At 39.5% G+C, this 14,444-nt stretch overlaps 1 protein-coding gene across 1 annotated transcript; it reads right to left on the bottom strand.

The window, feature by feature from the left end:
- Positions 1 to 279: 279 nt before the first annotated feature.
- Positions 280 to 13,943, bottom strand: LOC128223057 (LIM/homeobox protein Lhx9-like). The gene is made up of 5 exons (XM_052932294.1): positions 13,155 to 13,943; positions 11,589 to 11,782; positions 5,262 to 5,635; positions 920 to 1,125; positions 280 to 707 (listed from the first exon to the last, which is right to left on the bottom strand). Exons 1-5 carry the CDS (start codon positions 13,299 to 13,301, stop codon positions 441 to 443), a joined length of 1,188 nt encoding a protein of 395 aa, XP_052788254.1. The 5' UTR covers positions 13,302 to 13,943; the 3' UTR covers positions 280 to 440.
- Between the last annotated feature and the right edge of the window lie 501 nt (positions 13,944 to 14,444).

The following is a 14,444-nucleotide window of genomic DNA, read 5'->3' on the forward strand; positions in this document are numbered from 1 at the left end:
GTAATTTTATTTAGCAGTTAAACTTTATGACTTAACTCTTGGGAATCTTAATTATGTTTGCAATAAAACACTTCACTGGCAATCAATTTACACTTAGATCAATAAACACAACTCTAAAACACTACATTTAACTACCTCAACTGATGTACCGGCATACATCCGAGGTTGTTTTCGTTAAAAATGGCCGAGGAGTTCCGAATGCTTAAGCTTAAACCATCAAAGGGGGATATGTCGAAATGTGGATGTGATATTTGGCATTCTAAAGTTACCTCCCCTACATACATTTTCTGTTTATTTACGAGCAATCGTATTTATAACATGTACATATTAAAATAAAAAACAAATGAAACGATAATAATATAAATTGCACATAAAATCATATTATGACTAGAGATAAGTTATCGATCATGATTCCGTGATCAAAATCATTGAAATCGTGTTCATTCATTCGCGCTGCCGTTTCCGTCTGAAAAACTTTCGTTGACACTGTCACTGTGTTTAGAAACATTATCAGCTACTTCAAACGACGTCATGGACTGGTTAGTGCTGACGTCAGAGAGCGCAGGTGACCTGCACTTGCTAAGGTCGAGCAGGTGCTCCGCGTCATCTGTCGTCTGCTCCGCGTTTGCCGGATCCTGTTCCGTATTGTCCGAGGTTTGCTTGGAAGCATTGCGCCGAAACTTGGCACGGGCGTTTTGAAACCACACCTGTTGAAAATGAAAGGAAAAATGCAATTTTCAGATAAGTCAACATTTAACATATACACTGGATCTGAATATACGTATTTTACTTAAACTAGCAACTAATGTGTAACCGGCATCCGCTATCTTCTATTTTGTAAACCAAATTTGATAAAAATCGACGGTTTAATTAAACCATGATTTCTCAGAAATAACCGAATAAAACTTCCGACGGATACCTGAAGAACCCTCTTGCTGAGCTGTGTTTTCTTGGCGAGCTCCTTCAAATCCTTGGCGTCCGGATTGTGATTCAGAGCGAAGTACGTCTTCATGGCTCGCAGCTGCGTGTGCTTGAAAGAAGTGCGCACTCTTTTCTGGCGCGGATGTGGATGACCGGAGAACTTATCACGTGGTATCAGGTCGCCATGCTTGTTGGTCATCAAACCTGTAATTTGATATAAACAAATCATTCATGTATTAAGCATGTTTTTGATATATCTGTCAACCCCATATACTATATGATTCGGTATTATATTTATTTAATTCAATCCTCATGTTTTATGACCTATTATTTGAAATAAATACTGGTTAGTACAAAAACAAAAACAGCTTCGGTTCTGGCATAATCAAATTCCAATTCCTAGTTTTTTCCACAAAAGATGTAGGCGTTTTTGTAAAAATACTGTTTCAAGATTTCTGCATTTTTGTTTAACCTCTAGTCTGGTACCAATGCTTGAAACACTACACTTCGATCAGATATCAATACACCTTTGGGCTCATCAGTAAAATACCCGGAAGTAATCAGTGTCTGGTGAGCGCTTTTTGTAAATAAACAAAGCGTCAATGATACCGGAGAGCTGTCAGCGCCGGGTACAGTTTCATCAACGATGTCATTAGCAGAACTGATTCTAATAATATATTTTGGGGATATGATAAAACAATAAAAACCTTTAAACGTTAATGAATAAACGAAACACCCATCCCTTGTAGTAATGAAGAGCGTGAAGTGTCTTGGTTTCCCTTCCTATACATACGTGCAAAGGAGTTCTAGCAATATAAAGACTAACATCTCAAATAATTGAAACAGCTTTTTTCCCAAAAAATTTGATTTGCATTCAGTTATGTACTTTTCATTTAATATTATTTTTTAAGATTTATTGTACATATATTCCTAGTCTCAGAGGAGTGGTGTTAATACATATATTAGCTGACATGTTCCGTTTTGTCCCTTTAAATTTTTGTAGAAAATAAAATCACCACACAATATAACCTACATTCCCATGGACGTGAACATAATTTCTATGAAACACAATGCTTGGAAACGTAATCGCAGACTCCGTAGTAGGAACAGTTTTTTTAGCCATGAAAGATTCCGTTACGGTATGCGGGCGTCTGACTGACACGTGACAGCGCCGTGGGTGGCGCCAACATGCACGTGACCCGTTTCCCGAGATCCAGCGAGATTTTCATTATCGAATGTAAATCAGAAAGAATATCGACAGAGCATTTTTTTTATCTTTCTTCAAATAAAATAGTACATAGAGTCATTATAACATGCAATGAAGGAACAATACATGCTCGATGGTAGTGACATCGACAATGGGAATTTGTATCCTTAAAATGTTGACAAAGTTTTATGAACATAGAATGCACACTTCAAGCCCGAAAAATAATATAAAAAAAACATTAATTGTTAAAAAATATAATAAAACTATGATCTTTGAATCCGATCGTCTTTTGATGTTAAAATTGAAGCAAAAAAAGCGTGGACGCAAGTATGAATTATTCTTTAAATGATAAAATACGTATATAATTATTATAGACTTGGTGACATTGTATCTCAATCTTAAAATAATATCTTTGGCGATATAAGGACGATAAACATCCTTTTTCTTGTTTACATATCTTACAAACACTGTTGGAATCAGCTTTTCTATGATAAAACCTTGTATATTTTGTGAATTCAATATTTCAATTTTCCTAACATTAGCCGAGCACTGCGTTTAATCTTGATCTAACTATGAGTTTTTACTGATCTGAACTAAGATGAACCACTATCCAGCTGTTACATAAGAAATTGCTTACAAGTATTCTAAGCTATGATGAAGTTGAATAAATTATAGGCAACATGGATTTTTCATTATTTATAAAATAAGTTAATTTGCTTCCAGATACTTTTGTAACATAACAGTACCGGCTAGTTCAACATTTGCATGGCCATAAGAGAGTATTCCAGTCTGGTGGCACTCGAACCTGTAAAGTCACGGATGGACAACTAAACTTTAGTAAAGTCACGGGCTTGAGGCGGACAACGAAGTAGTAATGATCTACATCATCTCACCATATTTTGGTGTTTGTCGGCTGCATGTCTTTCATTTTAATTTCCTCCAAACAGTTTTAGATGTATCATAATTTTCACTTTCAATAATTTGAAAAATGGAGAAAAACGGTTTCCCAAATTAGTGAAAAATGTTATGTATATGCGTCGGTTTGTGGGGTTTGTTTTTACTAAACATTTTTCTTTTTATATATCCGATACTCAGATTGGGAGTTGTTAACGCTCAGGATGTGTTGAAATGTTTAGATAAGGGCCTTGCGTAAGACGGCTCTAGTACTGTTACCGTATGGGGAAAAGTACCAAAAACTGCTCTATGTCTGATGATCCCTCTTGAAGAATACTTGAACATATCCAGACTGAAGTGGAGGAGCTAAGGAGATGACCGCTAATACCAACAAAGGATGGTTCCCTTGTCCTTCAACACTAATCCCCTGCTCACGTTCCTGCTTAAACACTATTGTTTCTCTTTCCGAACAAATACAAATAGTTGCAATATATTGTGGGATTTGCGGGGTTATGCTCGAAGGTACCATAACCTAATTTGTTAGCGTCGCTTGGAACCTTCTGGAATTAACCCCGAGATATTTAAAGGGACCCTCTCAATCAGTCATTCATAATTAGGCCTAAAAAATGGGTTCATGATACCCGATCTACGAAATAGGCGCCGACTCCACCATTTATGATAATAATAATAATAATAATAATAATAATAATAATAATAAATAATAATAATAATAATAATAATAATAATAATAATAATAATAAATAAAAATAATAATTATAATAATAATAATAATAATAATAATAATAATATAATAATAATAATAATAATAATAATAATAATAAAATAATTATATTTTTATTTTAAGTGTGTTTTAATAGCTAGTTTTAAAGACATTGAAAGCTTTATAAAGAATATTACTTTCACGCCTTTCCTCAATAATAATAACGTTATAACATAAAGGTTAATTAAAAAAATAGGATAAAAAAGCCTAAAACCTAACCTACCTGTTCTTTAAAAGGATGCACCCATTACCAAACCATCATTATTTTTGGCCTTGCATTGAAGGACACTGAATGCGAGATTATATTAGTAGACTAGTGTTAAACTCGCAATATTTTTCCTGGAAATTTGAAACCTATTTTCTGTAAAGCAAAAGTGTTTTAATGATCTATTGTCATAACAAGTGTCGTTAAATAATGTATATTGTAATTTATTAGCGGTGCATTGTGGCGACTGACGAAAACAGCTAAAAAGCCTGAGTACTTCACACATCGATTCAAAAATCAACGTATAAAACTTCCGCAAAAGGAGGGCTGGACCGGGAGATGGGTTGGGGCATACACACAGACGTTTAACTCTCCTTCCCATCAATACCGGCGCGAGTTATTCTCGTTTTATGCATTTTAAAATCAGTTCGTTTCGATTAGTGAAATATAGCTTTAAAATGATGCCAATGAAATAGAACGCCATGAGCTTGTTCGTATTTCCACGGGTATCTGGGGACGGTGCACTTCCTCCGCGAGGGACCGGAGCGGCGACCCCGCTTTCGTTCAGCGGAAGTGACGAAGCTTCACAATATTATCGAGAGATGCAATTAGCGGCGGTCGGTGCTCGTCTGTAGTGGCTGCGGCCAATTAGCGCCGGAACGGACGTGACTCCTTAGCAATTCTTCTGGTACTTATTAATAATTGGCAGTGACACAGTGAACATTGAGTGCTAAATTCACTGCTACAAAAAAGTTCAGAGAGGAACTCCATTTGGTTTGGAAGAGAAAAAAAGTACGCAATGAAACAGTTATTTCTACTGGTCAGACAAATCTTCAGGTTAATCACGGCAACATAAGTAATTTTATTCGACACGTGTATTGACGGGCGCGGGCAGGATGATGGATAGACGGAGAGAAGGGTGTTCCATCTAGGTTGCCGACTGTCAGCAGTATTTAGCGGCCCGATCCATCCCCGACCCTCATTAGGCCGCCCATATTGGCTCTATATCAACCGGGAATTTCTCGGACTTTTCTGAGAGTACCCGCTACCTTGGTTGCAGATTTAAAATGAATGGATCGATTTCATTTAAACCTGCATTGGTAGATAATAATGATTTGTATCATTAGTGTGAAGTTGTTAGTGTAGATTTACTTACCAGCAATGAAAACATTATGTTTACCTGATAATTATGATAGTTTCTGTTAATGAGAGATTAAAAAAATAACTGCATTCATACACTGTGATCAACTCACCTAACGTTTGGAAGCATCCATCTGGCATCATGTACTGTCGCCTCTTTCGTGACCGCCCCTTCGGTGTGTGTTCGAACCCAGGCATCTCATAATAGTCTATCATTTCTGTTGAGGCCTCCACGTCCGGGTAGTTGTACTCGTACACGTGGTAAGAGCCCGGGTCGTCCTGGTAGTTGTTAAGCACGTGCTCGTAATCCTCGTGACAGAAGATCTGGTCGTCATGGATACCGTATGCGTCCCCCGGCACGAGGGGTCTGCTGCACATGTAGCACGTGAAACAGTCTATATGGTACACGTAATCACGTGACCGCATCACGAGCTCGAGCGAGGACAGTCCCACGTGACAACGGAAACATCGCCGAGCCGAGAACCGCCTGCAGATAAAATCAACTTATATAAGTCTTTGACAAAGTAATCGTAATCAAAATAAAACGGATTGCATTTTTATTTAATTTTAAAGAAAACATATTTTTTTAACACATAGACAATCATTAATGATTGACATAAAATGGTCAAAGCGCATGCTCATATAATTCAAAATTGTGAAAACCGTGAACACAAATTTTATAATTGTTAAAAATGTAATTTGTGAAGGTTGTGGTCTGGCATGGTGCTTGAGCACGGCCATTCATGCGACGCTGTTTCTTTGAACTACCAAATTAAATATGACAGTCAACTAAAATATTAATTTGACGTATATGCTATATATATTTATATAATCCTCGTACTCATATTGGAATGCTTATAGCGTGTATGTTTCGTGTGCCCCATCAGCAGCCGAGATCCGGGTGAGTGGCAGGCTGCCGCCAGAACCCTCCACCCACCCCTCCACACGTGCGTAACGTGCGTCTGCGTTGTTACATTGTTCAAGTATTTTGGGCGATTGTCTCTTGCTGTGCTGAACTAAATATACGCATACGAAATGGAACTCGTTCTTTTTAATGTAAAAAATGATTTGTAAATGCAGGGGTTGACCAGGGTGTGCACTTTATTTTTATATGATCCAAAATATTCTTCATAAATTGCAAGGGGGTGAAGGAAATTGAGTGCAGTTTGGTTTCTTTCATGCATAATTTCTCTACCATATTGACATACAATGTTCATTTGGAGAAAATAAGAGGGGCACAAGGAGGGGGTAGGGGTGTCCTTGTGGAGGGTTGTTGTTGGTAGTTGGGATTATGTTAATGTTGGTGATGTTGTGCATGCTTTGTAAGTTGCATGTAGATTTTTCGCGTCTGGTCAAAAACTGACCACACGGTGACGCTTAACATTGCATCCAATACCTTAGGTTGAAAATGAACAGCATCAATTTATTAGAATCATACTCGCAATAAATATTTCTTTCATACTCCGATACACATACAAACATGCCACCAGACTTTCAGCCCAGCAGACCCCGGGTCTCGAACCCAGACGCGCACCTGGATCGGCCTGTGCCAAGAACGTTTTCACGCGCCGCCGATACCACGTGCACACCTGTGAGGCACGATCCGCCCCATGATTTCATATTGGAAATACTCCGGTCCAGATGGTCCGCTCATTATTCTGGCAGCTTTTGTAAAACAGTATAAAAGTAACAGACCACAGCTATTTCCCTAAATTCCATGTCTCAAAGAACTATTAAAACCAGAAAGTGAACTCTTATGCATAGCTATGTTGTTCTTAAATCTCCTGATGCACTTAATATTAAGTAGAAAAGGCTGGATGATAACCTAATATTGACCGTGATAAATAACAAAAAATCAAAACTTACCGACCGACCGACCGAGAGACCGACCGACCGATCGAACGACCGACAGAAACGGAGAATCTAATTGAGAGACAAACATACAGACTGATGGCGAGCTGAGAGTGGGGCAAACTGATGACACACGGTGGAATAGACACACAGCTGGATGACAAACGGTGGGACAGACACACAGCTGGTTGACAAACGGTGGGACAGACACACAGCTGGATGATAAACGTCGGGACATACACACAGCTGGATGAAACACGGTGGAATAGACACACAGTTGGATGGCAAGCGGTGGGACAGACACACAGCTGGATGACAAACGTCGGGACATACACACAGCTGGATGAAACACGGTGGAATAGACACACAGTTGGATGACAAGCGGTGGGACAGACACACAGCTGGAAGACAAACGTCGGAACATACACACAGCTGGATGAAACACGATGGAATAGACACACAATTGGATGACAAGCGGTGGGACAGACACACATCTGGATGACAAACGTCGGAACATACACACAGCTGGATGAAACATGGTGGAATAGACACACAGCTAGATGTCAAACGGTGGGAGAGACACACAACTTGATTACAAACGTCGGGACAGACACACAGCTGGATGACAAACGGATTGAAAAAACACAGCTGGATGACAAATCGTGGGACAGACACACAGCTGGATGACAAACGGTGAGACAGACAAACAGTTAGATGATACATAGTGGCACAGACACACATCTAGATGATAAACGGTGGGACATACACATAGCTGGTTGAAAAACGGATTGACAATCACACAGCTGGAAGACAAACGGAGGGACAGACACACAGCTGGATATCAAAAGGATTGACGTGGCTGGATGACAAACGGTGGGACAGATAACAAAAGGATGACAAACGATGGGACAGACACACAGCTGGATATCAAACGGATTGACAGACATACAGCTGGATGACAAATGGTGCGACAGACTCTCATTAGAGGATGACAAACGGTGGGACAGACACACAGCTTGATGAAAAACGGTGGGACAGACACACAGCTTGATGAAAAACGGTGGGACAGACACACAGCTGGATGAAAAACGGTTGGACAGACACATATCTGGATGACAGACGGATTAACAGAAACACAGCTGGATGACAAAGGTTGGGCAGACAAACACTAAGATGATACATAGTGGTACAGACACATTGCTGGACGAAAAACGATGAGACAGACACACATCTGGGTGACAAACGGTGGGACATACACACAGCTGGATGATAAACGGATTGACAATCACACAGCTGGATGACAAACGGTGGGACAGACACACAGCTGGATATCAAACGGATTGACGTAGCTGGATGACAAACGGCGCAACAGACTTACAAGAAGATTACAAACAGCGGGACAGACACACAGCTGGATATCAAACGGATTGACAGACATACAACTGGATGACAAACGGTGGGACAGACTCACAAGAGGATGACAAACAGTGGGACAGAAACACAGCTTGATGACAAACGGGTTGACAGACACAAATCTGGATAAAAAACGGATTAACAGACACAAAGCTTAATGACAAACGGTGCGACTGACACACAGCTGGATGCCAAACGGTGGGAAAGATATACAGCTGGATAACAAACGGAGGGGGAGACACACAGCTGGATGACAAACGGTGGGACTGCCACACAGCTGGATGACAAACGGTAGGACATATATACAGCTGGATGACAAACGGTGGGACAGATATACAGCTGGATGACAAACGGTGGGACAGACACACAGCTGGATGGCAACGTTGGGACAAACACACAGCTGGATGACAAACGGTGGGACGGACACACAGCTGTATGACAAACGGTGTGACAGACCCACAGCTGAATGACAAATGATAGGACAGATATACAGCTGGATGATTAACGGTGGGACAGACACACAGCTGGATGTCAAACGGTGGGAGAGACACAAAGCTGGATGCCAAACGGTAGGACATATATACAGCTGGATGACAAACGGTGGGACAGATACTAATAGTATACAGCTTGTTGACAAACGGTGCGACAGACACATAGCTGGATGACAAATGGTAGGACAGATAAACAGCTGGCTGACAAACGGTGGAACAGATACTAATAGTATATAGCTTGACGAAAAACGGTGCGACAGACACATAGCTGGATGACAAACGGTAGGACAGGCAAACAGCTGGATTACAAACGGTGGGACAGACAAACAGCTGGAAAACATTGGGATAGACAAACAGGATAATCAAAAACGGCGGGGTAGAAATACAAAAGCACACATGATAACTGATAACCAAAAGGGTGGCAAACGGTGGGATTTATATACAGAAGGTGGCAAACGAAAGCAAGTGTATACAGAAGGGTGGCGAATGCATGGATATTTATTCGGAAGTGTAGCAAAGGGTGGGATTTGTATACAGAAGGATGGCAAACAGAGGGATAAATTTACAGAATGTTGGCAAACGGGGGACATACACGCAAACATAATGCTGGCAAACGATCAGACATATTGACATACTGATAGGGAACGGAGAGACAGACAAACAGGTGGATGGCAAACGGATAGACAGACATACAGACGGGTGGCAAATGGAGGGATATATTTATACATGATGATAAACGGGGGGATATATGTATACATGATGGTAAACAGGGGGGATATATTTACCCGTATACATGTACATCGAGGAGTGAATGCGAAAAAGTTCTAAGTGACATTAAATAAAGAAGAATATAGAACCTTTTCGCTTTCACCCCTCGACATGAGGGTAAACGGAACTTGATATACACATTACGATGACAAACGGAGGTATGGGCATACAGAGGGCGAACAGAGGGACATACATAGAGATGGATACATACGGAGAAATAGACATACAGGTGGATGACGAACGGAGAATCTGACATCCTGGTGGATGACAAAGGGAGACATAGACATAATAGGGATTGATTGCAGATTGATAGAAGACAAGGAGCGATTAGCTAGGGATGATCATAATTTTGAAGCATATTCAAAAATCGTTCTCAGAAATTTACCACATACTGTTCGCCCTAGACTGACTTATAATCCATTCCATATAGACACTGATTCTGACAGGTTCTCAAAGGCCGAACCTTGTTTACTCATCAAAATATCACCGGTATTGCTTGTCAAAACTGGGTATATATTTTCTTAAATAACCATCCAGAAACTCGACCTGATTATGAACGCAGATTTTGCGGACCGTTTTTGCAATTATCACAAAGTAATTATTTTTACAGCATTATGACAAGGCCGGAAGCTGATATTCTAGATTTCGATAAAATTTCATGAATAATATAAACAGAAAATGGAAACAGTATGTTAACTGCTACTAAAATACTGTAGCACTACAGAACTTAGAAGTATTTGTATACTTGTTGTTTTTCTTCTACTAAATTTTCATTACAACACAGGTCAGATTTATAATGTTGTTGTTGTTTTTATTATTGTATATGCATTCCAAAATAATGTTGTCTATCATTATTATTGCTTCCTTCGTTTTTATATATCAAAAACGTTCACGAAACATACAAGGTATGAAAATAAATAAAGAAATATTTTGTTCTTTCTATTTGTTGTTTTTCGCCTAAACAACACGTTTTAACAGGACAACTGTCAAAGAGACGTTTGAAATAGAAAATAAATAAGTTATATTGGATTTCACCAATATAACCATTGTTTCTGAATTCGAATTAATCTTGCTACGATTTCTGCATTTTGAAGCAAAACTGCCCTGATGTGTTGGCCACAGACGCCATTGTCCTTGACCTCATAAACCAGCGGAAACGGGACGTCGCGGATTAGACCATCTCGACCATCGCGACAACAAAAACCTCTTCTGCCTAATCGATCTAGAATTTCTTGAGCCTTTTATCATCTCGCTAAAGATATATTTCTACCATGACTCCGGTAGCACGTGCAGATTAAACCGGAAATTCGGGAAATGAATTCTTTATGTCGTCTGCTCCTTGACATTCGATTTCCAAACTTTCCCAAAGGAATCATCAATGACAGTAATAAAAGAACACTATATAGGAAGTGCCCGGCTTAATATTTTATATCATTCAAACATGAAAATCAAATCTCGAGAGATTATCGCAGGTGCAATTTCCACGAAGTGAGAATTTTACAAAGGGGGTTAAAAGCAGAAGGGCGTTTCAAGAAGACATTCGGAAGGAAGGCTGGACTTGAGTATCCTGGAAATATCGATTCTTGAATGTCCAGCTGATGATGATATCACAATGATCAGATTTCGCAAAAGTCATTTCCATGTTAACCTGTGTCGACTGGGGTCGGTACATAAAATTAATGCTATTTTTGAAGTTTGGCACATGGACTGTTCGGAAATAACTCAGCACCCATGTCTCAAGGTTTACGGCAATGGTATACGCCTTCAGTGGACACACATTTTTCGTATTCGATGTCCATTGCGTTGCATTTTTAAATTCGTTGCGTTTCCCGCCCTGTGTTAAGATATTCAAATGTAAAAGTAAACCAACAACTATATCAATCTAGACATCAGAAACGAATTGCACTGGTTTCTTACCGTTGGTAGTCCTGTTTACAAAATACGTGACCGTCTCGTACGAAGCACGTGACTTCTGAGTCCAGCTGCACGTGACACTCGGTGCACCGGAGGCATGTCACGTGCCAGTGTTGTCCGGCAACCGACAGGAAGTATCGGTCCGAGATTTTGTGTCCGCATCCGCAGCAAATACTTTCTGTGACATCAAAGGCAACCTGGATAAAGCATATACATTTCTAGTAAATATTTGTTTAAACCTTTTTAAGTATAATGTAAGTATTTAGGTTTTCTAAACTTCTTTACTCTATAATACTTTCATTCTTCCGTTTCATTTCGATTGATCTGATTCTGTCTGTCCGTAATATGTTTTGTTTTATTATTGTCAATCATGAGGTTAGTAGTAAAATCGCAAAAAAAATCGGTACGCAGTACTAGAATGCTATACAGTATGTCGCTTATTTATGATCTGGTACGCAGTATGACTTTGCTTCAACTACAAAGTAGTTGATCATTTAGACATTTGAGGATTTCTCAAAGTGTTGTTCGCAGCGCCATACATTCATGTAGCGTTCTTTAAATCTAACTAAATCACAAACTTAACTCGTAAAATTAATTAAAATAGTTTTTTAGCTCGTTAAATGTTTTTGTTCGTTCATATCCATGTGTATAGGTTTCTATCATGGCTACGGACAACATGTCCGTCCTTTGTATAACATTCTGTCAACGTCCGCCTGTACGGTGAGTCGCCACTTTGTATGCAAGGGTATCGATGTTCAACACTTACAGCTGATCTTTTATGCAACTGATTTCAAACTGGCAATAATTACAATCAAATTATATACATAAAAAATGCTTTAATTTTATTTAAACGCACAACAGCACATCACCTCTGCAGCCTATTAGCCTTTCTTTTTTAAATAGCGACGGTTTTCTCGGTATTTTGATTTTAAATCATAAAACGAGAGCACTGTTTCAACGTACGACACGAGAGACCTACTTCTCAAAATATTCAAAAATTCTATCCCGCACGGGTGTCGAAAGTGGCAAAGAATACAGGCAGCAATATTACTTGTATTCAAATTAAGCACAATTTACACAATACAGGAAGCACCCGCAGATTAAACAAAGCAAATCACATGAACATTAAAAAAACAGATATTTAAAAAAGAGCATAAATACGTTTTCTTAAATTAATATAAGTCAAAACAACATTCTTCTTGAAAAATATAGAGTAATCAACTGTATTGAATAATATTCTAGTCATCAAGATAACAGGTATTAAAGTAATTTTGAAAAATATCTTACATAATAGTACGCTTAATACAGGAGAAATATAAAGATTATGAAGTGTGCATGTTATATTATCAAAATACAGCCATGTTCAATGTCCTGCCGAACATTTATAGATTTCCTTCATTAAAAAGGTGACCAAAATATTTGCCCATGATAAGTAACTTGATCGGATAGAAAGTTTTGTTATTTTAGGCTCGATCTCACATTATTATACTTAATAATGTATGGGCAATGCCCTCAGATGACAGAAGCGTTCTAAAATGAAAAGAAAAATGAATATACTGAATAACCTACCGTATCAAGCGCAGCTTCAAACTGGTCGGCGTGACCAAGTGGACCCTGGGTAAGCCCCGACATGTCAAGTGGACCCGGGGTAAGCCCCGAAATGTCGGTGTCGGAGGGCGTCTCTATTTCAAACATTCTTAGGGTATTTGTGTTCATTAAAACTCACAAAAGTTCTTACTTAAGATGACATCTATTTTTCTTCGTACATGGATAATTCTAATGAAATATATCATAATCAACCGTTGAGCCAGTAAATGAAAGGATTCCTGCTGGTATGGGTACGCCCCGAGGGTAGGGCGGCCCGCGGGTCTGGCAAGGGTTCAAGATGTCACCCAATCTGTCTGATCACCTGGCAGCCCGGGCTCTCAGCCCAATGTGGCACTCCGGGCCCGCACTTCAGCACAGAATGTGAAATCAGCTGTAATGGAATCTGTAGGAATCTCAGCTCTGAAGGGCTCTTCGTTTTGTTTACAAAACTTTTCCTTCCACTTTCGATCCAGTTACGGAGGTCAACGAATGTTTAATCCTTTTTTCACAAGCTCTGTGTGGTATTTTTCAGTGAATTCCGTCTTTTCACAAGCGTTTAGTTCAAAATCCGTACCCCGCTGATACATTTACTATGCAAACAATGCAAGTTTCAAATGTCACAAGATTTTGCCATGTTTGATCTCTGAATGAACCGGCCCCTGGGTATAACAGCTCTTACACTCTTTAAAACATTATCTTGGAAGCATAAAATCGAATCATGTTTGAATTTCTATTCTTCTTACACAGCATGGCACGAAAAATATCATTTTTGACGTAGACCCGCCTCGCTGGCGGAGTAATTGAGTCACGTGACCGAATAGGGCGGATAGGGGCGGAGTTATTGGAAAATAGTCCTTCCCAGAGACTGTGTGCGGTAGCTGAAAAAGAGCCGCATCACTGAATTTGATTGGATAAAATCTACCTCCCGCAGATTCTCGCCAGATCTCTCGAGATTTGTGAAGGGACTGGATTTTGTACATTTTCAAGTGGTTTCAGCTCTGTTATCAAACCAAATGACAAGCACTTCTTGAATAATCTCCGATCAAGATTGCGCAAGAAATACATTGTCTTCAGTTCAGGCAAAAATGTATGCACATCCCCGGTGTGTTGCACAATATCCACTTTGGAAGCAATTACCTCATGATGGCTCCTTCACGGGCACTAGGTTGCATTCAACTAGAACTTATTTTCGTCGGCAAAAACGCATTCTATTGTTCTGAACATACATAATCTACTTCTTGGGGAACTTAGGGGGTATCAGATGTGCTGCCA

This window comes from Mya arenaria, chromosome 17, assembly GCF_026914265.1.
Source record: "Mya arenaria isolate MELC-2E11 chromosome 17, ASM2691426v1".
NCBI lineage: Eukaryota > Metazoa > Mollusca > Bivalvia > Myida > Myidae > Mya > Mya arenaria.